We start from the raw sequence: 25949 nt of genomic DNA, 5'->3' as shown, positions 1-25949 counted from the left end.
TTCTCTATCGTTCATTGACAGACTCAGCTTCATATTTTCTTGACCATTGGGTTATGCTGCCCCCCTACAGGAGTAGGACACTAGGCAGGAAAAAGCTTTCACCACTCCTATGGGGCTGTCCCTGCAGGCATAACCCCACACACTCATACAGCCCTCAGTTTGTTTCTGCCTGGTTTAGAAGTAGAATCTTCCTAAGGTGGTTTCTGATTTCCATTTGAATGAAGACATTGTACTGCCTTCATTCTGTCCTAAGCCCAAGCATCCCAAGGAAATTGCTTTGTATTCGGGCAATTAGAGTTTACCTGGCGGCTACTGAATCTTTCATGAAATCGGACTTCCTTGTTGTCCTTACCGAAGGACCTCGTAAAGGAATGGCTGCGTCTGCTTCCACCATATCCAGATGGATCAGGCAGATGGTGGTTCAGGCTTATTCACTAAAGGGTCAGGTTCCTCCTTTTCCCAGTGAAAGCGTATTCTACTAGAGCGCTAAGTACCTCTTGGGTCTTTCGCCATCAGGCGTCAGTGATGCAAGTTTGCAAGGCAGCAACTTGGTCGTCGGTGACACGTTCACAAAATTCTACAAGGTAGATGTATTGGCAGCTACGGATGCCTCTTTTGGCCGCAAGGTTTTGCAGGCTGCTGTCTAAAGAGAAATTTTTTTTTCTCTTTTTGAGGGTGTATGTATTTTCTAGGTGAGCTCCAGTTGTTCCTGGTTGAGCTCCTTGTTACCTGGTTGTCTACGTTTAGCCTTGGGAAGTTGCATTCTTTGTATTTTTTTTTTTCCCCACCCCTAATGCTAATACTGTTTTGGGACGTCCCAATGGTCAAGAAGATATGAAGCTCCGTCAATGAACGATAGAGAAAAATGGATTTTTAACTTACCATAAAATCCTTTTCTCTGAAGTTCATTGACAGACGCAGCACCCGCCCCTCTAATTTTGAGTTGAATGGGGTTTTTGTCTTCTAAACACTGCTTGCAACGAAACTGAGGGCTGTAGCAGAGTGTGTGGGGTTATGCCTGCAGGGACAGCTCAATAGGCATGGTGAAAGCTTTTTCCTGCCTAGTGTCCTACTCCTGTAGGGGGCAGCATACCCCAATGGTCAAGAAGATATGAAGCTGCGTCTGTCAGTGAACTACAGAGAAAAGTATTTTACTGTAAGTTTTTAAAATCCAGTTTTTTACAGCTGCTGTTTTGGGCATCAGATTTTTTTTTTTAACTGCCTCTAAACTCCCCTGCATTTTATCCTATTTGTTTATGCACACATAGGCTTTAATCACCGTTTCTTGGCAGGAGAATTTAGTGGCAGAAAAAAAACCCTCTGCCATCACGTTCTAGAGCAGCAGCTTTTTTGCTGTAAAAACACTGACCTCTGCTAAACCCCTGTGTCCAGTGTTTAGCAGAGTTTTTCCATACAAGGCCCTTTGGGTCTGGTATGAATTTTATGGGGGACCCCCATGCCATAATCAAAAAAAATCTTTGGTGTTGGGTCCCCCCAAAATCCATGCCAGACTCTTATCCAAGCATGCGAGACAAGCGAGTGCCCCCTATTCCTGAACCACACCAGGTCGCATGCCCTCAACATTAAAGGGGGGGGGGGGGGGGGTTGCTTTGGGACAAAGTGATTTGTAAAGGTTTTTTTTTTTTTTAAATAACAAACATGTTATATTTAGCTGCTCTGTGCAAGGGTTTTGCACAGAGCAGCCCTGATACTCCTCTTCTGGGGTGCCCCGGCGTCGCTTCTTGCTCTTCCTCATCGGGTCCCCCCACAGAGAGCCACTCTCCATGGGGGCACCCATGCAGGCGCACTCACCTGTCCCTCTGCTACGTCCATTGACACAGACAGCAGGACTCTGCCCAGCTCCCGTGTCACTGGATTTGATTGATAGCAGCAGGGGCCAATGGCTCCTGCTGCTATCAATCTATCTAATAAGGACCCAAGACAGCAGCTGGAGCTGCTGGGCTTGTGCTCATTGCTGGAAAGTTTGGGTTCAGGTAGGAATAACGGGGGGGGGGGGGGTCTGGGGGGCAGCTGCAGCCAAGAAGGTTTTTCACCTTAATGCATAGAATACATTAAAGTGAAAAACCGTGAGACTTTACAGCTCCTTTTAAGATAAAAAAAACCTTCTGACTTTACAACTCCTTTAACAATAAGTTATTCACTGGTTGTTGAGGACACTGGTGGCCCTGCTCATTAATGCTGACTCTACCAAGTAGCTTACACTCTAGGCTAAATGCTGCCAAAAACATTAGCATTTTTTGTACAGCACTTCTAAAGCAGTTTTTATCTTTTTAGAGTGCAAACATAAACTTTTACTTGTTAAAGTAGGTGGATGGTCCCTAAAATGTTGTATGACACACTTCAGATTTCAAAATAGTTCAGATGAATACCATGTGAAAGTACACCCCCTGGAAGACAGAGGATGAACACTATTATTATGGAGAGATTTAACTGGGTTTGGACACTGAACATACTCCAGGCATCCAAAATATTTCATCCAATCACACAGGACGTGTGCAGTAAAACCTGTCCTGCTGGTGCTCACATCTTACCCCCTCTCTCCCCTTCACAACTGTCAGAGTCAGGAGTTGCTGTATAATATAGCAGCTGTAATAGTAATATTATTTTGAGGCAAGATTGAGAGATGCAAAGTTATGATTGTTACTTTTGTAGCTATTCAGTTGCATTCCTCTGCAGATCTAAGGGATGAGCTTTTATCTGCAAATTATGTCAGGTAAAGCAATCTAACAAAAAAAAAGATAAAACTCCTTCCTCCTTCTCCCCTTACCTATTTATTTTCCTGCAGATATTTTTTAGATTTCTATTTTTCTAATCATTTATTTATTGCAGGTACTTGTATAGGGCCATCAATTTACGCATCGCTTTCCATATTTTTTATACAATAACATTAGTCTCTGCCCTCAAGGAGCTTACAATCTAAAGTCCTTAACTCACATCCATACATACACATACTAAGGCCAATTTTGACAGGAACCAATTAACCTACCAGCATTTCTTTGGAGTGTGGGAGGAAACCAGAAAACCTGGAAGAAACCCATGCATGCACAGGGAGAACATGCAAACCTCAGGCAGGTAGTGCTGTGGTTGGAAATAGTTAGACTTTTTATTGTTCCTTAATTTTTCAGTGTGACACTAAAAAAAAAAAAAAAAAAAAAAAAAAAAAGCTCAAAGTTGGAAAATAAAAATCTTTATTTTATTTGTAAATAACTTTGCAATACCTAGTACCAAAATTGCAATTTTAATGTCTTTTTAAATGGGTAAAATGATAGATTAAAATCTATACTTTTTATCTACAGCGATGCTAATTGTTATGAAACTAAAAATGATAAAAATACTTTTTTTTTGTTACATTCATTGTTTCTGGGTTGCATATAAAAGTATTGCAATGCAATATCACCAAAATATAAGCTTTTTGTCCTAAATAAACATATAAGTATTATTTTTTCAAAAGTTAAGACAAAATTGTTGCCAAATCAATAGACCCATAAGAGAAACGGAAAACTGGCTCTAGTCCATAGTTTTTGAGAGGTGAAGTGGTTAATTTTCTGAAAACATTGCCCTGTAAAAAATACTGTTGCAGATTTTTCAGGTGCTCTTGCCATGACCTTTTGTGAAAGGAGGAGGCCTCGACAGCACCGGGTTAATATATCCTGAATAATTTGTTCCTGTTTGTCACAGCATCGTTTCACATCTCCTCTTCATAGGAATCCATTGCAGTGTACAGCTTCATGAATTGTTCCTGGGATGCTCTTATAGAAGAAATTCTTCATGTAATTCTTGGCACTTGCACTGGTCTTCCCTCCGCAGAACTCACCCACACATTGCAGCATCTAGTCCTGCTTGCTGTGGAAAAGCATCTTCTTAGATGTGAGTGGGTGGGGGTTTCCTGTAATAAGGGGATGCTGAAATGAATCTTCCCTGCATTATCCCTGTTTGTTTCAGCTTGATGTACAGTGTATCTATTTACATGGGGTATAATAGGAGCCACTTTACATTAGGCTGTCAACCCTTACTCAGTAACAAGTTTAAAGGGTCAGTAACTTTTAGATACAGGTTACTTTTTTTGTGTAAGTTTTTTAATAACATTTCTAGACATTTCTGCATAAACACTGGTATTATAGAGATGGTTAAATAGCTTATAATTTTCATTGATTTCTGTAGTCCCATCCATTCAGAGGTGTAATTAGAACCTTCAGTGCCCCAGTGCAAGAAACCATGAAGGGTCCCTGACCCTGGCAGGGTCCCTTTCCTCCATGTTTGGGGCCCTCAGTCTCCATCTCTGCAGCCTCAGCTGTACAGAGTGAATGGACAGGAATGTCTCTGTACAGAGCTTCCCATTCATTCACAAACTGAAGCAAACAGTTGCTATGCTCCAGTTATGAATGGACACAGTGAGTGCTGTACCGGTCACTCACTTTGTCCATTCAGAAAAAAAAAAAAGTGCCGGGGGGGGGGGGGGGGGGGGATACTGTAAAAGGAGGGGATTAGTGTGACTGGAGGGGGGCAGTATGATAAGGGGGGTAGTGTGATGGATAAGTAGTATAATGGGGGGGGGGTGTTGTGAGAGTAGGGGGGCAGTGTAACAAGTGGGCCGTGCTACAGGGGCAGTATGATGGGGGTATTGTGACAGGAGCAAGGCGGTGTAAGAGGTGGGCGGTGGGGGGGGCAGTCGGACAGGAAAAGAAGGGTACCTGGGAAGTACAACAGGAGGAGGCAGTGTGATAAGAGGGGGGCAGTATAATGAGGGAGCACTATGAAAGGAGGGGGATGTTTAACAAGAGGGGAGCAGTATGACAGAAGGGAGCAGTGTGAGGATGCAAACCAGGCCTTCTCTCCAACATCCGTGCCTAACCTCACAAATGCGCCTCTGGAAGAATTGTCAAAGATTCCCATAGACACACTCCTAAACCTTGTGGACAGCCTTCCTAGAAGAGTTGAAGCTTTTATAGTTGCAAAGGGACCAACTCAATATTGAACCCTATGGACTAAAACTTGGAAGCCATTAAAGTTCATGTATGTGTAGTAAAGGCAGGCATCCCAATACTTTTGGTTTATATAGTGTGTGTGTATAACTGAATAAATATATAAATATATATATAATATTATCGATCGACCGATATCGTTTTTTCGTTGCCGATACCGATATTTTGGCCAATGCATATCGGTATCGGCCGATATTTTTGTACATTTAAAAAAAAAAAATATATATATATTTTTTTTTTTTTTGACAGGTACTTTTGTACTCCTCTGCACTTAAAAGCATTCAAAATGCCAAGTTTGGCTGTTTTGAATGCTGTAATTTGTTTTTAAAATCTGGCGACAAACAGTACCCCAGGAGTGATGTCACTCATGACATCACTTCCGGGTTTTCGCATGAAGAGCCGATCAGAGCCGAATGCTGCTTTAATCAGGTCTTTGGCGGCCGTGCAGGCTGTTTGCCCGGGTCTCCCGGTGGGATGGGAGGCCCGGGCGAGCCGCAGAAGGCGGCGGGCGTCCCCTCCCGCGGGGGGGGGGGGGGGGGACATCCCCTCCCGCTCCTTGTAATGACAGCTGAGCGGCTTCTCAGCCGAATCGGTTGTCATTACAAGACAGCCGACCGTCGGCTATGGACGCCGGTACCGGGGTGATGCCTCTAGCTGCAGGCAAAACTCCGGTACATGCACTTTCCCGAAATATCGGTAACCTCCGGGGCCGATTCGGATATATCGGGAAAAGTGCATTTCGGCCCGGTCAATCCCAAATAAATAAATATAAATATATATATATACACACCTAGATCGCACATCAGGGTTTCTTAGCTCAGCGATAGTGCCAAAACAGTGAGTATATGCTATGCCAGATATAGTTTTCAGGGCTTTCCTGCCCACGTTTATTTAAACGAACATCAAATTTCACAGAGGTATGTCTTCCCACACAGAGATCACTCACCATCACTGCAAGTACCTCTTCATGGTCCTTCCTGAACATCGGTACCTTTTTGGTCGTCCTGACCATGAAACGCATTCTGGTGTTTATGCACAGACGCTGCACCTCCAGCTTTGTATTTTCCTTACAGCTTCCTAGCTGTTCTGTCCCTTATGGACTCTCTCCATGGCTCGGGCCTTGGCCTGTCCCAACCTAGACAGCATGGTGCATAGCAGCACCTCTCATGGCTCCCTTCACACACTGACCACCTCAAATGGGTGGGTGGGGCTCTGAGCTCTTTCTCTGGCTCTAATATGAATGCAGCACACAACTGTGCCATTAGTGTGCTTGCTACCCAGAAAACCTGCCGTAAACCACCATTTTACAGAGTAGCAGGGGGTCTGTTTTAATCAACAATATGAGAATATTTCTTCATAATGTGACAAGTTGCATAGGAATCAGAGAAGCTGTGTGTAAAGTGAAACTTGGGCCTTGGACTTTATCTATGCTATTCTAATTTAGGTATATGCATTTTAACCCCACTCCCAGAATGAACTACTAATGGATTTATCTATATCCACTAACAGTTTAATTGCATAATCTGGAAAGCTTCCTCACACTGCAGCCTGTCTGCCACTCAGTAGTGCAATCATGAATTTACCAAGACAGTAAAGGAGACTTGGTGAACTCTAGTTTACTAATCTCCTTAGTGAACTAAACCAGGATTTGCTCAGTATTTGAGAATCTAATGGTTAAAGATCAGAATGCCTGTTCTTAGCTAGCTAGCTAGCTAGAGATCAGCAACTCTTTTTTATCACCTGCTTCCATCTACAGGACACAGTAGAGGCATCAGGGATCTGTTTAATTATTAATATCTCAAGTAAAAGTACCTGTCACCGCCTGCAAGGAATCTATATTCTAATTACTAAATGTTTTCTGATAAAGTTACATAGTTAGTCAGGTTGAAAAAAGACACAAGTCCATCTGGTTCAACCAAAAAAAAAACAAAAAAAAAAAAACAGTATTGAAAACCCAACCACACAATCCCATATACACACGCCTATACCCGCAGTTGATCCAGAGGAAGGCGAAAAAACCCCAGCAAAGCATGATCCAATTTGCTACAGCAGGGGGGAAAAATCCTTCCTAATCCCCCTGAGAGGCAATCGGATATTCTCTGGATCAACTTTACCTAAAAAAAATGTTCGTACCCATTTTTATTCTGTACACCCAGGAAAGAATCCAGTCCTTTTTTAAAGCAATCTAGTGAGCTAGCCAGAACCAACTCTGGAGGGAGTCTATTCCACATTCTCGCAGCTCTTACGGTGAAGAAACCTTTCCGCATTTGGAGACGAAACAAAATCTGTTTTCCTCTAGACGTAAAGAGTGCCCCCTTGTCCTTTTTGTGTTGACCTTAAAGTGAACAACTCAACACCAAGTTATATACTGTACCTGTGAATAATCAACTTGGTGTTCCCGAACCCACTAAACAGTAAAATCAGTCTGTATATGCAGTAAAGTATGCTTATTATACTCACTGTGGTTTGTCCTCTGTGTTGTGTAAAAAGGCTGTTTGCTCCGGTCTTCTCTGATCATCCTCTTCTTGCAAAGTCCCCAAACCATATCCTGATAGAACAGAGCCTTGGGGGCAAGCTGCACATGTTTAGTTTGGTGTGTATTGCTAGAGAGTTTTTTTCCTGGGAGAGTGCATGTGATCAGCACAGGGCAGATCCGCTCTGTCCAGACAGAGGGTCAAGGGTCCTGCAGCCTCATAGGACAATCAAGGGAGAATGAAAACTCCTCCTACAAGCTAACCAGACACTGATAGACGTCACAAGACTGCTCTTGCTGCTGATGAGAAAAGCAGTTTTTATTTACTAAAATAATTGCATTTCTACAGTATGTTCTGTGTACTGTGGGAGAACAGTGAATGCAGGGTCCTAGGTTTGGTAACACTTTAAGTAATCTTATCAGTGTTCTTGTTTATATGTGTACTAATGTATACTTTGTAGGGCTGGGCGATAAATCGATTTAATCGATTTATCGATTTTTTAGTTTGAAACTATTTTTTTTTTTTAAAACTCAAGTTTTTTTATATAATTGTGTTTTCCTCCTTTTTCCGCCTGCCCCCGCGTATACACACACCTGGGCTCAGCCAGCTACTAGTCCGCCGCACAGGAACCGAAATCTCCCCAGTATCGGACCGCCGCCGCCACGCCTGGATGTGACGTCGGCTGCGGGCGGTGCGTCGGCTGCGGCGCGCTGTGATGGGTACACAGAGAACTCCCCGGCCTGGATGTGACGTCAGCTGCCGGGAGAGGAAGGGGGCGGTGCGTCTGTACAGGCCAGGGGCTGTGATAGGATAGGTACCTATCCTATCACAGCCCCTGGCCTGTACAGACGCACCGCCCCCCTTCCTCTCCCACGTCAGCTGCCGGGAGAGGAAGGGGGCGGTGCGTCTGTACAGGCCAGGGGCTGTGATAGGATAGGTACCTATCCTATCACAGCCCCTGGCCTGTACAGACGCACCGCCCCCTTCCTCTCCCGGCAGCTGACGTCACATCCAGGCCGGGAGTTCTCTGTGTACCTAACTGCTGATGAAATCCACATTGATCATGAGATGAATGCAGCAAAGGTCCAGGCAATTACATTTTTTTAACATGATTCTGACATCTTAAAGACCGACTCAGAGAAAACTAAAAAAGCCAATCCCTTTCAGTAGGGCAGTACCAACACTGCAAGGGTTACCTGCTGTTTCTGCCTAGGAGACAGAGGAAGTTTTACTTACCTGATCCTCCACTCCCCCCCCCCCCCCCCCCCCATCACAGCGCGCCGCAGCCCCTGTACAGACACACCGCCCGCAGCTGACGTCACATCCAGGCGCGGCGGCAGTGGTCCGTTACTGGGGAGAGTTTGGTTCCTGTGCGGCGGACTAGTAGCTGGCTGAGCCCAGGTGTGTGTAGTTACGTGGGGGCAGGCGGAAAAAAGCAGAAAAAGAAAAACAATTGTAGAAAAAACTCGTTTGAAAAAAAAAAATCGTTTCAAACTAAAAAAGCTGGCTCAGCCTAGGTGTGTGTAGTTACGCGGGGGCAGGCGGAAAAAGGCGGAAAAAAGCAGAAAAAAAAAACAATTGTAGAAAAAACTCGTTTGAAAAAAAAAAATCGTTTCAAACTAAAAAAGGTGGCCGGTTACTGGGGAGTTCTCTGACTGTACCTATCACAGCGCAGCCCCTGTACAGACGCACCGCCCGCAGCTGACGTCACATCCAGGCGCGGCGGTGGTCCGTCAGACACGTATACAGCCACAGCGTTTCTTCTCCTCAGTCCTCCCTCCCCGCTCAGCGCGATATGAGCCAGCCCCCGCGTCTTCTTTTACTGTCTAATGTCTAGTCTATTAAAAGAACAACAACACAGTCAAAAAATTAACATGGCAGCGTGTACTTTTTGTTTTGGGATTCTATGCATTTTAACTCTTGAGGAGTTAAAATAGCAATAAAGTTGCACTTTTGACACTATATCTGATGTCTGCAGTCCCTTTTTAAGTGCATTGGAAAAAAAATCGAAAATCGAATCGAAACTCGAATTTTTCTTTAAAAATCGAAGATTTTTTTTTAGGCAAAATCGCCCAGCCCTAATACTTTGTATATTCCAGCCAATCGCTTTATGCATTGTAATTTGTTTTTATTATTTTTAGCCCTTTGCCCACTTCTGATAAAAATAATTACATATCCAGAGTGCTCATGGAATTTCTGTTCACTGTATTCCTTTTGTATATGTGTAAGGGTCACTCACACTATTTGAACATTTTGCAGTATGTGCTTGCTGTTTGTAGTTCTATCCAGTGATTGTGCTTTACTGTCCCCCTCTTTCAAAGCATACAGTATATGTCAGTTGTTTAAATTGACAATAATTAATATGTTCAGTTTACTTTATTATAGAGTTTTTATATTTGAGTAGCATCCAATCCGATTTTAGCCTTCCAAAGCCAAACAAGTAAAAAATGGACTTTGGTTAGTTGCTATAGGTAACAGCGCTCAGAAATTAGAACTTAAATTGACTTTCACTTTTTAAAAAAAGTAAGCTGGCAGCAAGTATAAAGTACAGGCACCTAAAGTTACCTGAACATACCTGCAACATCACTCATTTCCCTCTGCTATGGGCGAATGCAAGGGGACAATATCCAGAGGAACAGAGAAAATATTTGTTCCCACCAAACACAATCCTTCACTAATTTGTGGACAGTCAACAAATCTAGACAGAACAAAGGCCCAGTAGTAGATTTTGATATCTGGGAGTAGGGCTGCGCATCTTCACTTACCTCGCGATTCAATTTGATTACGATTATTAGGGCAGCGATTTGATTCCGCGATGCATCACGATTACTGCCCAATGCCCATGCCCAGCCCATAGTGCACTGCAAACATATAGGAGGTCTCCTAAGGGATGTGATAAATACATGGTGGTGTATAGAGGTGTCCTCTGGGTTGTGATAAATACATGGCGGTGTATGGAGGTCTCCTCAGGGATATCTGGGATGTGATATATACATGGCGGTGTATGGGGGTCTCTTTTGGGATATCCGGGATGTGATATATACATGGCGGTGTATGGGGGTCTCTTTAGGGATATCCGGGATGTGATATATACATGGCGGTGTATGGGGGTCTCCTCAGGGATATTCAGGATGTGATATATACATGGCGGTGTATGGGGGTCTCCTCAGGGATGTGATATATACATGGTGGTGTTACACCACCATGTATATATCGCATCCCTGAGGAGACCTTCATACACCACCATGTATATATCACATCCCTGTGGAGACCCCCATACACCACCATGTATATATCACATCCCTGAGGAGACCCCCATACACCACTATGTATATATCACATCCCTGATATCCCTGAGGAGACCTCCATACACTGCCATGTATATATCACATCCCTGAGTAGACCCCCATACACTGCCATGTATATATCACATCCCTGATATCCCTGAGGAGACCCCCATACACTGGTGTATGGAGGTCTCCTCAGGGATGTGATATATATTATATACATGGCATTGGATAGGGGTCTCCTCAGGGATATCCGGGTTGGAGAATCTGCGGTGCTGTGGCCTAAACGGATAGTCCGGCTCCCCCTCTCCCTCAGTGTGCTCCCCTCACCTGGCTCTGCCACTCCCCCTAGCAGTGTCCTGTTAACAACATTTGTAATAGTATGAAGACTTAGATTAGTACCTGATCACTGATGATGAGAGTCACTGCAGACGCCTGAGCCAAGGAGGACTGGGAGTTGGGGTCCAGGACGCTGACTCTGGGTCTCCCTCTACCCAAAGAGGCCTGTGTGAGGAGGATGGACACATGGACACTTGCTGGAGGATGGTCAGGAGTCAGGACAGACACTCGCTGGAGGAGGAGGAGGACCAGCACGCATGTGGGAGCGGGGGATGTTTGCTCTGACAGACACTCAAGTCTCCCGCAGCAGACTGAGTGTCCAAGAGTAGAGATGACAGTCCTCACGTGCCCGATCCCGCCAGGAAGCCGACACTGCACTCCGGTAATCACAGGCAGTGAGACATTTCCCAATCTGTGCAGCTGCTGATCGGGAAGCGTCTCACTGCATGTGATAAGCGGAGTGCAGTGTCAGCTTACTGGAGGGATCAGGCATGTGTAAAGTGTAAACGTGAACACTGCACACCTTAGTCCATCTCATTCTCTCCTCTCCAACAGTCAGGGACACTCGCTCCTCGTGTCTCCTCTTGCAGCGACGCCGGGCGACTGGGGATGACGTCAGCGGGAGGCGGGAAAAGAGGGCGCGGCTACGAATTTTAAAGAGCCATCGCTGTGCGGAGAGGGAGGGGGCGGCGCTTCATGACGTCATTAGAACATCGATTAAAGCCGGTCGCAGCATCGATGCAGAATCGCGATGCATCGATCTTTCGATTATATTCAGCAGCCCTATCTGGGAGGCTAAAGTCCCATTTCAACTCTGTGCTAGGTTGGAAAGGAATCCTGGGATAGCCGATGTGACACCCAAAAGAATACCACACCAGAGGCTTACCATAATGCCAGTGACCCCCTTTTCAGGGCAGTCTGAAAACGATCAGCTACACAGCGAAGATGATTCCCGTAACAGGAGCAAAGATGTCCGCTTTGGTAAACAATCAAAAGAGATCCTCGGCCGCTCTTAGTGGATCATAGTATACAGTTTCTCACAAAAGCGAGTACACCCCACACCTCATCTTTTCATGTGACAACACTGAAGAAATGACCCTTGGCAACAATGTAAAATAGTGAGTGTACAGCTTGTATAACAGTGTAAATTTGCTGTCCCCTCAAAATAACTCAACACACAGCCAATAATGTCTAAACCGCTGGCCACCAAAGAGAGTACACCCCTGAGTGAAAATGTCCAAACTGGGCCCAATTAGCCATTTTCTCTCCCTGGTGTCGTGTGACTCGTTAGTGTTACAAGATCTCTGGTGTGAATGGGGACCAGGTGTGTTAAATTTGGTGTTATCTCACTCACTCTCTCATACTGGTCACTGGAAGTTCACCATGGCACCTCATGACAATGCACTCTCTGAGGATCTGAAAAAAGAATTGTTGCTCTACATAAAGATGGTCTACCTACCATGAATGCCAACATGTACTGTGACATACTGAAGCAGAGCATGATCCCCTCCCTTCGGAGACTGGGCCGCAGGGCAGTATTCCAACATAACAACCCAAAACACACCTCCAAGAAGACCACTATCTTGCTAAAGAAGCTGAGGGTAAAGGTGATGGACTGGCCAAGCATGTTTCCAGACTTAAACCCTATTGAGAATCTGTGGGGCATCCTCAAACAGAAGGCGAAGGAGCGCAAGGTCTCTAACATCCACCAGCTCTGTGATGTTGTCATGGAGGAGTGGAAGAGGACTCCAGTTGCAACCTGTGAAGCTCTGGTGAACTCCATGCCCAAGAGGGTTAAGGCAGTGCTGGAAAATAATGGTGGTCACACAAAATAATGACCCTTTGGGCCAAATTTGGACATTTTCACTTAGGGGTGTACTCACTTTTGTTGCCAGTGGTTTAGACATTAATGGCTCTGTGTTGTTATATTGAGGGGAAAGCAAATTGACACTGTTATACAAGCTGTACACTCACTACTTTACATTGTAGCAAAGTGTCATTTCTTCAGTGTTGTCACATGAAAAGATATAATACAATTATTTACAAAAATGTGAGGGGTGTAAAATAAGGACTCAACATAGTGTAATATTGTAAAAAACACAAGGATTTATTAAAAATGATTGCACTTACATCCATGTAGATTGCAAAACAATATATAGAAAATGCCAAAGTTGAAAATAGGTCTTCCTCCTCCTTTCCTGTGATGAAACTCATAGGATGGAGCCACGCATACACCCTACCACACATGTGTGGCCGAGTGTTGGCCACTTTGCCTATTGAAGGAAGACCTATTTTTGACTCTGGCATTTTGTATATGCTGTTTTGCAATCTGCATCGATACTGCAGCAATACCTTTTAATAAACCCTTGTGTTTTTACAATATTACACTATGTTGTGCCCCAATTTTACATATCCTATAATCCACTGAAAGCGGCCCAGGATCCCTTTTAATTGTTTGCTAAAGCTGACATCCTTGCCCCTCTTACGGGAATTATCTTTGCTGTGTAGCTGAGCATCTTCTGACCACCACCCTGAATAAGGGGGTCACTGGCATTCCATTAAACCTCTGGTGAGAATATTCTTCTTTTTTTTTTTTTTCTTTTTTTTTTAGAAAACTGACAATTTTTTATTAATTTTCAAAAGTAAAAACAAAGGTATAAGACAATAAATTTAAAAGCCAAAAAGGTGCCAACTTACAGAGCATTAAATATGAAAGCACAGTTAGAAAAATGAATCCCAAAGAGGAATCTAACATTTGTTAACATCAAGCCTGGTAATAGCTGCTCAAAGCTGCAGTATTTAAACTAAGTTCCAGCTACACTGTCGTGCGTAACCCAGTGGGAAAAGTCACTGTATTGAGCACATTAAAAAAATAAATAAATACAGAAGGGCAAGAAGAAGAGAGAGGGGGGAGAGGGTGGTAAAAAACACCTACGTGTGTCAGGACCCCACGAAATCCAGAGTAACCATCTACACACAGGGAGTGTCCCTATTGTAGGGAAACGTCAGGTTGGGGGGTTTCCAAAAGATCCCACAATTCCCATACCTGGTTATGAGCTTCAAGGGAGTCAGTTAGCGAAGCAGTCGGGTATTCCATCCTCTCTACATCTCAGATCCTGGAGTACAAATTAAACAGTGAGGAAGGCTCCTGTTTCTTCCATTGAAGAGCAACAAAGCATCATACATCAGTCCGCACTTGTGCATAGAATTATTTTAGACAATTTAGAAAAAGAAGCGAGCGGGAGACCTAGGAGAAAGGATCCAAATATGGAATAGAGGAGGGAATGAACCATCCACCAGAGTTTTCCCTTATTTCAGATCTTCCCCCTCAGATCCTCTTGTAGTGCACAGTGGATTCGCCTTTAGTGAATCAACCCCCAATGTACCTATGAGGTCTTTATTACAGAGCCAGCATCGACGATTGGCAGAGGGGTATATGGAATGGAGCAAGTCTGGGGTTTGGTACCAATGATAGAGAATCTTGTATTGGTTCTCTTTATATAGGGTACAGATCAAGCTCTTGGATGCCTGTGACCAAATAAGTTGCCATGCTTTCAAATGTAGGTCCTCACCCAATACCTGCTCTCATTTTCGCATATAGGCATGCCGAGGTCTGGGCGATGACATATCCTTAATAAGGAGCTGGTAAATACGAGAAATCATACCCTTAGAGGACGGACCCTCTGGGCAGATTTTTTTAAACCATGTTAGAGGGGAAAATTGGAGGTTAGTCGCGAAGGACTGTGCAAAATGTTGTATATGTAAGTAGCTAAAGAAGGCCTGCTTAGGCAGGTCATAGGCTTCCTGCAGGTCCTGGAAGATCAGTAATATTTTAGTTCTGGTGTTTACCAACTTACAAGTTTTTCATCCAAAAGTGAGACATTTGTGAGGTCAAACTGTCCGGGACATTGGGTGTGAACAGAAATGAAGTTGCCAATGAGGCAGAGGAGGTAAGAGGATATAATAACTTGGCGCGTCGCTAAAGGGTGCGCAAAAGCAACATAGGTCCCAACAGTTGCAGAGTGTTGAGCAGGAGGGCGTCAGAAATTCACAGCATGTTGAGTTCAGATTGACAGGGGCCAACAACAATTTCTCGACCTGTGTCAAACGATTGTTAGCATGTAGTGTATACCAAAGGCAAGATGACCCAACTGGGTAGCCAAGTAATACTTAGCCACATTCGGGAATGGGAGACCACCCTGGAGACAGGGAGCATATAGGATGGACCTAGCGATACTGTGTCTTTTGTAGTTCCAAAAAAGTTTAGCAATTCTTCATAGAGACTCTCAAGGTGTGAGGACAGGATGGGGATAGGCAGTGTGTCAAAGAGATAGAGAAATTTGGGTAAAGTCGCCATCCTAATGGTTGCCATGCGACCGTAAAGAGATAGCTTTTGGGATTTTCACTTGGCAAAGGAGGCTTTAATGGAGGAATATAGTGGGGGCAGGGAGTAAGCTTTATAAAGGATATCATAAAAGGGTGTAAATTTACACTAAGGTACTTTAAAAGCAGAAGTCCTCCATGAATTATTAAACTATTGGAAAAGATGAAATAACATTTGGTGGGGTATGTTGAGAGGAAGGGCCTCTGTCTGTTATTTTCTGTTCACTTTTTTATTCACAGCTATAGCGTTTATACCAGTGCATTTCACTGTGCGCCGTTTTGATTTTTATTGATGTTATTCATAAGTTTAATACTTTATATTGATGTGTATAATTTTTTATTGATATTTGATTGTCACTTTCAATTATATTTAGATAGTTAAACTGATTCTATGCGCTGTACTTTTTTGATGGTTTTTATGTGCCTGGTAACAGAGGTATAGTGTTCAGCAGCTTTTGTTTTATATACCACAAGCACAGATATCTTTCTTTTTTTTTTTCTCATTAGTCTAAGGTGTGAGTGCTGAACTAAAGGCATAATAAGTAAATGCAAAACTGCAACCAATTTTAACCATTAAATAATATGCATTTGATAACACTGCTGCAGTCCAGTAGTCCCCCAGCAGTGGAAAATGGAGCACCCCTTTACTCCTTTTGTGTCAGCTAGCCAGCTTGGAGCTAGATTTGGCTACTACCGAGGAGCACTATAGCCTTAGGCAGACCAAAAGCACCTCACATACAGTCAGGTCCATAAATATTGGGACATCGACACAATTCTAATCTTTTTGGCTCTATAATGGATTTGAAATGAAACAAGTTGTGCTTTAACTGCAGACTTTCAGCTTTAATTTGAGGGTATTTACATCCAAATCAGGTAAAAGGTGTAGGAATTACAACAGTTTGTATATGTGTCTCCCACTTTTTACGGGACCAAAAGTAATGGGACAATTGGCTGCTCAGCTGTTCCATGGCCAGGTGTGTGTTATTCCCTCATTATCCCATTTACAAGGAGCAGATAAAAGGTCAAGAGTTAATTTCAAGTGTGCTATTTGCATTTGGAATCTGTTGCTGTCAACTCTCAATATGAGGTCCAAAGAGCTGTCACTATCAGTGAAGCAAGTCATCATTAGGCTAAAAAAAAAACAAAACAAACTCATCAGAGAGATACCAAAAACATTAGGTGTGGCCAAATCAACTGTTTGGAACATCCTTAAAAAAGAACGTACCGGTGAGCTCAGCAACACCAAAAGACCCAGAAGACCACAGAAAACAACTGTGGTGGATGACCAAAGAATTATTTTTCCTGGTGAAGAAAACGCCCTTCACAACAGTTGGCCAGATCAAGAACACTCTCCAGGAGGTAGGTGTACAGTAGTGATCGAAAGTTTGGGCATCCCAGGTAAAAATTTGTAATAATGTGCATAAAGAAGCCAAGAAAAGATGGAAAAATCTCCAAAAGGCATCAAATTACAGATTAGACATTCTTCTAATATGTCAACAAAAGTTAGATTTTATTTCCATCATTTACACTTTCAAAATAACAGAAAACAAACAAAAAAGGTATCTGCAAAAGTTTGGGCACCCTGCAGAGTTAATATCTTGTACTGCCCCTTTGGCAAGTATCACAGCTTATAAACGCTTTTTGTAGCCAGCCAAGAGTCTTTCAATTCTTGTTTGAGGTATCTTTGCCCATTCTTCCTTACAAAAGATTTCTGTGCTGTCTGTCACGCACTGCTCTTTTAAGGTCTATCCATAGATTTTCAATTATGTTGAGGTCAGGAGATTGTGGCAAAACCTTCAGTTTACGCCTCTTGATGTAATCCCTCGTGGATTTTGAGGTGTGGTTAGGATCGTTATCCATTTGTAAAAGTCATCCTCTCTTTAACTTCAGCTTTTTCAAAGATGGCAAAAAGTTACCATCCAAAATTTGCTGAAATTTTATTGAATTCATTTTTCCTTCTACTCGTGAGATGTTCCCTGTGCCACTGGCTGCAATACAACCCCAAAGCATGATTGATCCACCCCCATGCTTAACAGTTGGACAGAGGTTCTTTTCATTAAATTCTGTGCCCCTTCTTCTCCAAACGTACCTTTGCTCATTCCGGCCAAAAAAGTTCAATTTTAAACTCATCGGTCCAGAGAACTTGTTTCCAAAATGCATCAGGCTTGTTCATTTGCAAAGTTCAAACACTGATTTTTGTGGTGAGGATGTAGAAGAGGTTTTCCTCTGATGACTCTTCCATGAAGACCATATTTGTACAAGTATCTCTTTTATAGTGGAATAGTGTACCATGACTCCAGTGTCTGCCAGATCTTTCTGGAGGGATTGTTCAGTCAAACGTGGGTTTTGAATTGTTTTTCTCACAATCCTGCGAGCTGTTCTGTCTGATATTTTTCTTGGTCTTCCAGATCTTGCTTTAACTTCCTCTGTTCCTGATGACTGCCATTTCTTGATTACATTCCGAACAGAGGATATTGACATCTGAAAACTCTTTGCTATCTACTTATAGCCTTCTCCAGCTTTGTGAGCATCAACTATTTTCAGTTTCAGTTTTCTAGACAACTGCTTAGAAGATCCCATGGTGCTGATTTTTGGGGCAAGGTCAGATGAGTCTGGGCATTTAAAACCTTTGAGCTTGACATCACCTGGTCTTCCCAGACGATGATTGAGAACAATCCATGACACTGGCAGGTCTCAGCCTTGCAAAGGGGGCAGTGCATGTTATAAACTCTGCAGGGTGTCCAAACTTTTGCAGACGCCTTTTTTTGTTTTCTGTAATTTTGAAAGTGTCAATGATGGAAATAAATTCTAACTTTTGTTGACATATTATAAGAATGTCTAATCTGTAATTTGGTGCCTTTTGGAGAGGTTTCCATCTTTCCTTGGCTTCTTCATGCACATTAATACAAATTTTTACCTGGGGTGCCCAAACTTTCGATCCCCACTGTATGTGTGTCAAAGTCAACAATCAAGAGAAGACTTCACCAGAGTGAATACAGAGGGTTCACCACAAGATGTAAACCATTGGTGAGCCTCAAACAGGAAGGCCAGATTAGAGTTTGCCAAATAACATCTAAAATAGCCTTCACAGTTCTGGAACAACATCCTATGGACAGATGAGACCGAGATCAACTTGTACCAGAGTGATGGGAAGAGAAGAGTATGGAGAAAGAAAGGAACTGCTCATGATCCAAAGCATACCACCTCATCAGTGAAGCATGGTGGTGGTAGTTTCATGGCGTGGGCATGTATGGCTGCCAATGGAACTGGTTCTCTTGTATTTATTGATGTTGTGACTGCTGACAAAAGCAGCAGGATGAATTCTAATGTGTTTCGGGCAATATTATCTGCTCATATTCAGCCAAATGCTTCAGAACTCATTGGACGGCGCTTCACAGTGCAGATGGACAATGACCCGAAGCATACTGCGAAAGCAACCAAAGAGTTTTTTTAAGAGAAAGAAGTGGAATGTTATGCAATGGCCAAGTCAATCACCTGACCTGAATCCGATTGAGCATGCATTTCACCTGCTGAAGACAAAACTGAAGGGAAAATGCCCCAAGAACAAGCAGGAACTGAAGACAGTTGCAGTAGAGGCCTGGCAAAGCATCACCAGGGATGAAACCCAGCGTCTGGTGATGTCTATGCGTTCCAGACTTCAGACTGTAATTGACTGCAAAGGATTTGCAACCAAGTATTAAAAAGTTTGAATAATGATTGTTAATCTGTCCCATTACTTTTGGTCCCTTTAAAAAGTGGGAGGCACATATGCAAACTGTTGTAATTCCTACACCGTTCACCTGATTTGGATGTAAATACCCTAAAGCTGAAAGTCTGCAGTTAAAGCACATCTTGTTTGTTTCATTTCAAATTGATTGTGCTGCTGTATAGAGCCAAAAAGATTAGAATTTTGTCGATGTCCCAATATTTATAGACCTGACTGTAAGTGGGAAGATGGGGGGAAAGGCCCTGTGTTGCTATCAATAGCTGACTTGACCAGTAGTAAGGATTGAGTAGACTCCTAATCCAAGCTGCAAGGGGGGGGGGGGGTTCTAGGTTGCATGTATGTGTCAACTTTGCCTATGGTGAGTAGTCCCAGATAGATTTGGGGATTCCCCTTGTGTCTCTAAAATGCAGCCATCTTCTTCAAGCACCAAACTATGCCCCTGTTCATCTGTGTTGCTCTAATTTATCTATGTGTTGTTTATAACCTACTTCAGTAACCACGGCATAATAATGAGATTTGTGTTCAGCCCACTGCAGGGGTTGACCTCAACCTTGCATGGTCGACATTCATGAACTGGCCAAAAACTTGGTCGGTTCATGACCTGAAAAATCTAGCTGCAAAAAGAGTAAGAAGTAATTCATTTATTTGTGGTATAAGGGCAAGGGTCTCTTCCTCAGAATCCTGGCCAGTTGGTTGTGGGGGTCTGTGGGTGGGGAATTGTCAGAATCTGGAAGCCCCTTCTAAAGATAAGTGGACCAGGTAAAACACACACACGAATGTGTACCCTTGGTTACCCATTCACAAAAACAATTGAGAACTAAATAAAGACACCACACACCTTTGTTATAATAACTGTAACTACCAAGATGTACAGATTTAATGCAGCCAAATCAAAATTAATTTTGATAACCTCGTTCGTTCTTTTTTTTTTTTTTTTAAAGCGGCTAGCCGAGATGAGATTTTAAAGCACTGGCAATGGCTGGAACAGAATGTTATGAAGACGTTGTCAGTATTTGACTCAAGTGATGACATAACCAGTTTTGTACAAGGCAAAATCAGGGTAGGTATATTTTAAATTCATGTTTGTTCCGGTACAATTACTAGCGGTTACTGCTTGCTTATGTATCACACAGTACAGACCACAGCAAAGTCGAATAATAATGCTTTTTTTTTCTTTTGTAATCTTATTGACCTATTGAAAATAGCCTCAATGATAGTTTACAGTGAGTTTAAACTCTTTCCTTTACTACTGAGTACAGAAACTGAAGTAAGATATGATGCTTAGCTTATAAACAACTCATTGGTGCATAATCATTAAACAGAAACTGCTCCGGTGAACTCTGAGACCCAGCTGAGCGCCACCATCTTACCTTTTACATAGCATAAAAAAAGTAAAACCAGGCAATCCATCATAGACCACGCTTCAAAGACTCTTTCCCCTTCCAATGGCAATCGTGTTTTACTATCTTATGTATACCTCAGCAACCAAGAATAGTGTTTAGACCTGGGAATGAGGGCTAAGCTGTTAATGTAAATTCAATATTTGCATATCAGTAAGGCCCCGTTCACATAGGGGCAACGCTACTTCGCACCGCGACCTCGGAGTGGCCGCCACGGACTTCATAACATTGAAGTCTATGGCGGTCGCCTCCTGGTCGCCCCAAAGAAGCTCCGGAGCCTTTTTCTAAGTCGGAGCGACTTGTGTCGCTCCTATTAGAACGGGTCCGCAGCTTCCCTATGGGAGGCGACCTACGGCGACCTGTGAGGCGAACAGGTCGCCTCACAGGTCGCCTTAGTGTGAACGGGGGCTAAGGGTCAGTGTTGATGGGCTTTTGTTCGCTTTAGGGATGTTTATCCCTCCCTAAAAGTCTATAGGAAGTTAGCTTGAAGCAGGCCAAATGCGGGTCAGTTTCAGGTCAAATGCATCTATAATATATTCTAAAGGCTCTAAGAATAATCATTGTCAAAAGAATACTGCTGTTGTCTATTAGGGCCTGTTAAAACAGCCTCTAAAAAATGTTTAGTCTGCTTAGTCTAAAAGTTTTGGGGGAAAAGGGTGCACTCGACAAATCTGATTGAGAAGATTATAAGGGTTCCACTATGTTTACAAACTTTTGGAAATGGAAAGGGTTACTTTAAATAAGAGCAAGTAGATGTATTGAGAAAAAGATTTTTTTTTTTATTTTTTTTCAAATAGGATTTAGAGAAGGTAAAAATAGCCTTTAAAATGTGGGAAATGTCCAAATGCAATTTACTGTTTATCATCCAGGGGCTCATTGCTGAAGAAGGAAAGGGCTCATTTGTAAAAGAAGAGGATCCTGAAAAATTTCGAGAAGCACTGATGAAGTTTGAAAAATGCTTTGGATTGCCGAACCAGGAGAAGCTGGTCACTTACTACTCATGCAGTTACTGGAGGGGGAGAGTACCTTGTCAGGGATGGTTGTACCTCAGTACCAACTTCCTAAGCTTCTACTCCTTTCTGCTTGGAGCTGAGAGTAAGTACTTACACTGAGGAAGAGCAATCTGCTAACTGAATTAGTGTGGATTTGTGGGGAAGCTTGTAGTACGTGTGTAGTAGTAAAATGTTTATAAGCTAGATAGCTAATAAAATTAATAATAGTTGTGATAGAAAAAGGTTCAGTTTTCTAGAATTGATGTGCTGTAGGCTTAGAATTCTCCAGCGAGGTCCTCACATCGCTGTATTTATTCAGGTAAAGAGAAGATGGAACTTAATTTAGAACAATTTTACTTTTACTTTTTTATTTGAAAGTTTTAAAATATTTTGTTAGCACTTAAAGTGGTTGTATAAGTAGAATTTTTTTGTTTTACAATTAAGCATAAAGGTGGAAACCTATGTGCCCTTACCCCCCTCCCCCACCAAATACTTACCTGTGCCCGAGAGCAGCATCTCTCTCCGTTCTCTCCCTCCTCACAGGGCAGATTGATAGCAGTGGGAGTCGTTGGCTACTGCTGTTGTCAATCAAATCCTGTGAAAGCTGGTGGGGCCAAGCTGCACTGTTTGTGTCTACAGACCCAGACAGCGCAGCTAAGTATCATGCCCGCAGATGTAGGAATCAGCTTCCTGTGGTGGCACACCAAGAAGAGGAGAAGCCTGGAATACTGGTGTATCAGGGCTTCTCTGTGCAAAACCATTGTATAGAGCAGGTATTACATGTATGTTGTTTAAAATAAAATAAGAAAGTTTACAATCATTTTTAAAGAAGACGTGAGGAGACTCACTTTTATGTAATTTATTGACAACGCTGTCAATTTGTAATTGCGTGAGTTAGTCTTTTTATTGTGAGGGTATTTTTGATAGCGCTGTTTTGTATCTTTTACTTAAAGGGCAAAGAAAGAATAATATAGCGTAAACAATTGCGACACAGATCATATTTGAATTTGATTAAAAAATACCTTTCCTTTTCGATCTACGGCCACTGTAATTTTCTGAAAATGCAATGCAATATGGCTACCTGGAGGTGTTCTATACAGAGAATGTATACAGAATGTCCCCCAGAAACATAATTTCCTGTTTGTGTGATTGGCTCACTGATTTTCCCAGAAGTCTGCACTAAGATGCAAGTCAGATTTCTGGCATCCCTTGCAACTGTCATTTTTGGTGAGATACTCCCAATAGGAACACGTCTGAAGATATGCCCAGCAGCTTTCCTCATTAGTGCCCTACAGCTGATTGATAATTATGAAACCACTCCCATTAGACTCACTCAGCACAGGGCCACAGAGTTTGTTAAAATCCTTGCAATGTACATAGATCACCCAGAGGGGAATTTTTTTTCTTAACAAAAGTGGAGAACAGTGCGGAGAACAGCTGTCATTCTTCTGCTCAGCGGCGGATCGATCACCAAGTGAGATAAACGGAGTCCGTCCGACGGACGGACTGTGTGAAAGGGGCCTAAGACTTTCATTGGGGTGTATTCATTTTTGCAACATGGTCTTAAATTATTTTGTTAGTGTTATTTGTGTGTGCAAATTAACAAATCTTGGTTGCAATCAAAGGCCAGCATTCATGGGAGTATTTTGTAGAATAGAGTCCCATAGAAAATGTTGATTCTGAATAGAAAGTAAAGGTTCTCTGACAAATCTGTTGGGGTGTACTTATTTATGCTCAGCACTGTTTATATACATATTACATTGTAAGTACATATTGTGGTGGGATATCTTCTCTGTCTGATATAAAAATTATACTTTTTTTTGGGGGGGGGGGGGGGAATCTATAATAAGTGATGTTATACACAAAAATTTGTAAGCTGTTGATATTTATATGTATTGTTCTACTCCAGTTAAACTGATCATCTCTTGGGATGAGATCTCCAGACTGGAGAAGACCTCTACAGTTCTGCTCACAGAGAGTATCCATGTTTGCTCTCAGGGGGAGGACCATTATTTCTCTATGTTTTTGCACATTAATGAAACATTCCTCCTAATGGAACAACTGGCCAGCTATGCTATCGGAAGACTTTTTGATAAAGAAACATTTGAAAATGATCCAATACTGAATGATCCCCAGCAAATCACAAAAAGGTAAGCATTTCCATCAAGTAAATCTACATGGGAAACTGTAACTTTTAAACTAGCTTTGAGCCCTTTATTCCTTCCTCCTGCTGTTTGCTGTTTGCAGTTTTGTATTGTTTGATCCTAATCTTGGAATTGGAGAATAAAGCTAGGTACACACCACTATTTTTTTTTTTTTCATTCAACCCAGCGGGTTGGCAAAAAAAACTGTCAGCTCTGGTCAAAGCCGCTGTATTAACAATCCACTGTTAGTACAGCAATCTCCCCTGCTGTTCTATTGTGTTCTGACAGGGGGCAGCCCCCTTGCCAGAATACTCTAGTCAGCGCTCTCAGCCATTGGGAGCTAGCGGACTGCTGGTTTTCCAGCATGCTTGTCTGACAGAAGCCAGCCAAATGTCAGACCGCCTGCAGATGTTTCCCGTGTGTACTAAGCTTTTTAGGTGGTTGTAAAGGTTTCAGATTTTTTACCTTAATACATTCTCTGCATTAAGGTAAAAAAACCTTTTATGTACAGCTGTCCCTCCCAGCCCCCTCGAAATACTTACCTGAGCCTGATCTTGATCCAGCTCTGTTCCCAAGAGCAGCGGCGCTGTTCTCTCTCTCTCTCTCTCTCTCTCTCTCTCTCTCTCTCTCTCCTTCCTCACTGGCCATGCGTTCCTGCTGCTGTCAATCAAATCCAGTGACAAGGGAGTGCAGACTATGCCAAGTCGCACTGTTATGCGTCAATAGACACACACACACCACAGCTCAGGATTGAGCCTGCATGTGTTCCACCATAGGAAGTGGCTTCCTATGGTGGCACACAAAGGATTGGAGGACCCAAAATCACCGGTGGGGAACCCCAAAAGGGGAGGATCGGGGCCACTTTGTGCAAAATCATTGCACAGAGCAGGTAAGTATGTTTTTTTTTTTTTTTTTATAAACACTCAAATTTTTTGACATCCTCCTGTAGTGGTCTCTAGTTTTTTTATAATGTGATAATGGCTTCTTTTCTAAAGAAATGTGGGATTTTAAAAAAATAAATAAAAATAAAGTTTTTTAAAGGCCAGCAGAAATCTAATCTAGTTTACAGGGATCAGTAAAAGAGAAACAGGAGTGCAAGCTGTAAAACAAACTTGCTTTCACTGTCTTTTTTTATGCCTTTGAAAATGCTTTAACCTGAGACACAGAAGTTGCATTTCAGTCCCCTCAGAGGTAAATTGTGGCAATAGTGAAGTCTGTTGAATCTCTTCAATGTATGGGGTAAATAGGGAAGTGATACTACAATACCAATCTCTAATTTTCCCCAAAATGTAACAGTTAGTAACAACAGTCAGATTAAAATTTTCTGTCTATACTGGGCAGTCATGGAAGGTGACACATTTGCAAAACACAGTTTAGCTAGAAAGTATGCAGAGGTATCATTAGCTTCTTCAAAGGACTAGTGTCAACTTTGCTGTAATTGAACAATTCTTAAATTATCTGAATTGCAGTTTAAAGAATACACATCTGTGAGGCTAAGTTAATGACCTATACCTGAACTCCACAAAGTTCACTTTCATTCCTATTCCATAACTCTCACAATTATGGAGTTACGTTCCCAAAATGTGGTCACATTAACTAGTTCCCCTCTAGAGCATTTTTTTTTTTTCAACTACTTAAAACCCTTTGGAAAAATATTAAATATACCGTAGGGTTGCGTTGCATAAATAGAAACCAGACATCTCAAATCTTAAAATTGCATGCACCTGTGATATCTCCCTTGATATCTAAAAAAAAATCAGCGACATTTTAAAAGCCTCTACAGCTCATAAGTTTAGCGTGGCTATTCTAGCTTGCATTATAGCTCTCGCATTGACATTAGTGGTAATATCTCAGTAATGGTGCAATTAATGGTTTACATACACTGCAGAGTGTAAAGCCGCATACACACAGGCCATACAAAGAGAGGGGAATTGGCACTTTAAATGAGACACCTAGTCCAAAACCGACAGGTATCTCCATTCCTGTGAGTCAAATAACCAAAAGAAAGGGGTTGGTGCTTTAAATGAGGCAATGGCTAGCAGCTGATTAAATGATGGGTAAAAATAATATTTTATTAATAATCTGATGAAGACAAGAAAACCATAGCGTCTTACAGAAGAAAAAATAACATTTTGGAAAAATGAGCCAGTATATATATATAAAATACATGAACAATAAGTAAATACAATACATCAATCCA

At 42.4% G+C, this 25949-nt stretch overlaps 1 protein-coding gene across 1 annotated transcript in view; it reads left to right on the top strand.

Moving 5' to 3' along the window:
• The window catches only part of TBC1D8B (TBC1 domain family member 8B), a 93374-nt gene that overhangs the window by 23979 nt on the left and 43446 nt on the right, over positions 1-25949 (top strand). The window contains exons 3-5 of the mRNA XM_082264319.1: positions 20155-20273; positions 21483-21708; positions 23515-23755. Of these exons, the coding sequence (XP_082120445.1) occupies positions 20155-20273; positions 21483-21708; positions 23515-23755 (586 nt within the window). The remainder of the gene's footprint in view (positions 1-20154; positions 20274-21482; positions 21709-23514; positions 23756-25949) is intronic.

The sequence above is a fragment of the Pelophylax lessonae genome (genome assembly GCF_965119305.1).
Source record: "Pelophylax lessonae genome assembly, chromosome: 7".
Lineage (NCBI taxonomy): Eukaryota > Metazoa > Chordata > Amphibia > Anura > Ranidae > Pelophylax > Pelophylax lessonae.
Note: the sequence above shows the minus strand (reverse complement) of the source record. Positions and strands in the feature narration are given on the sequence as shown.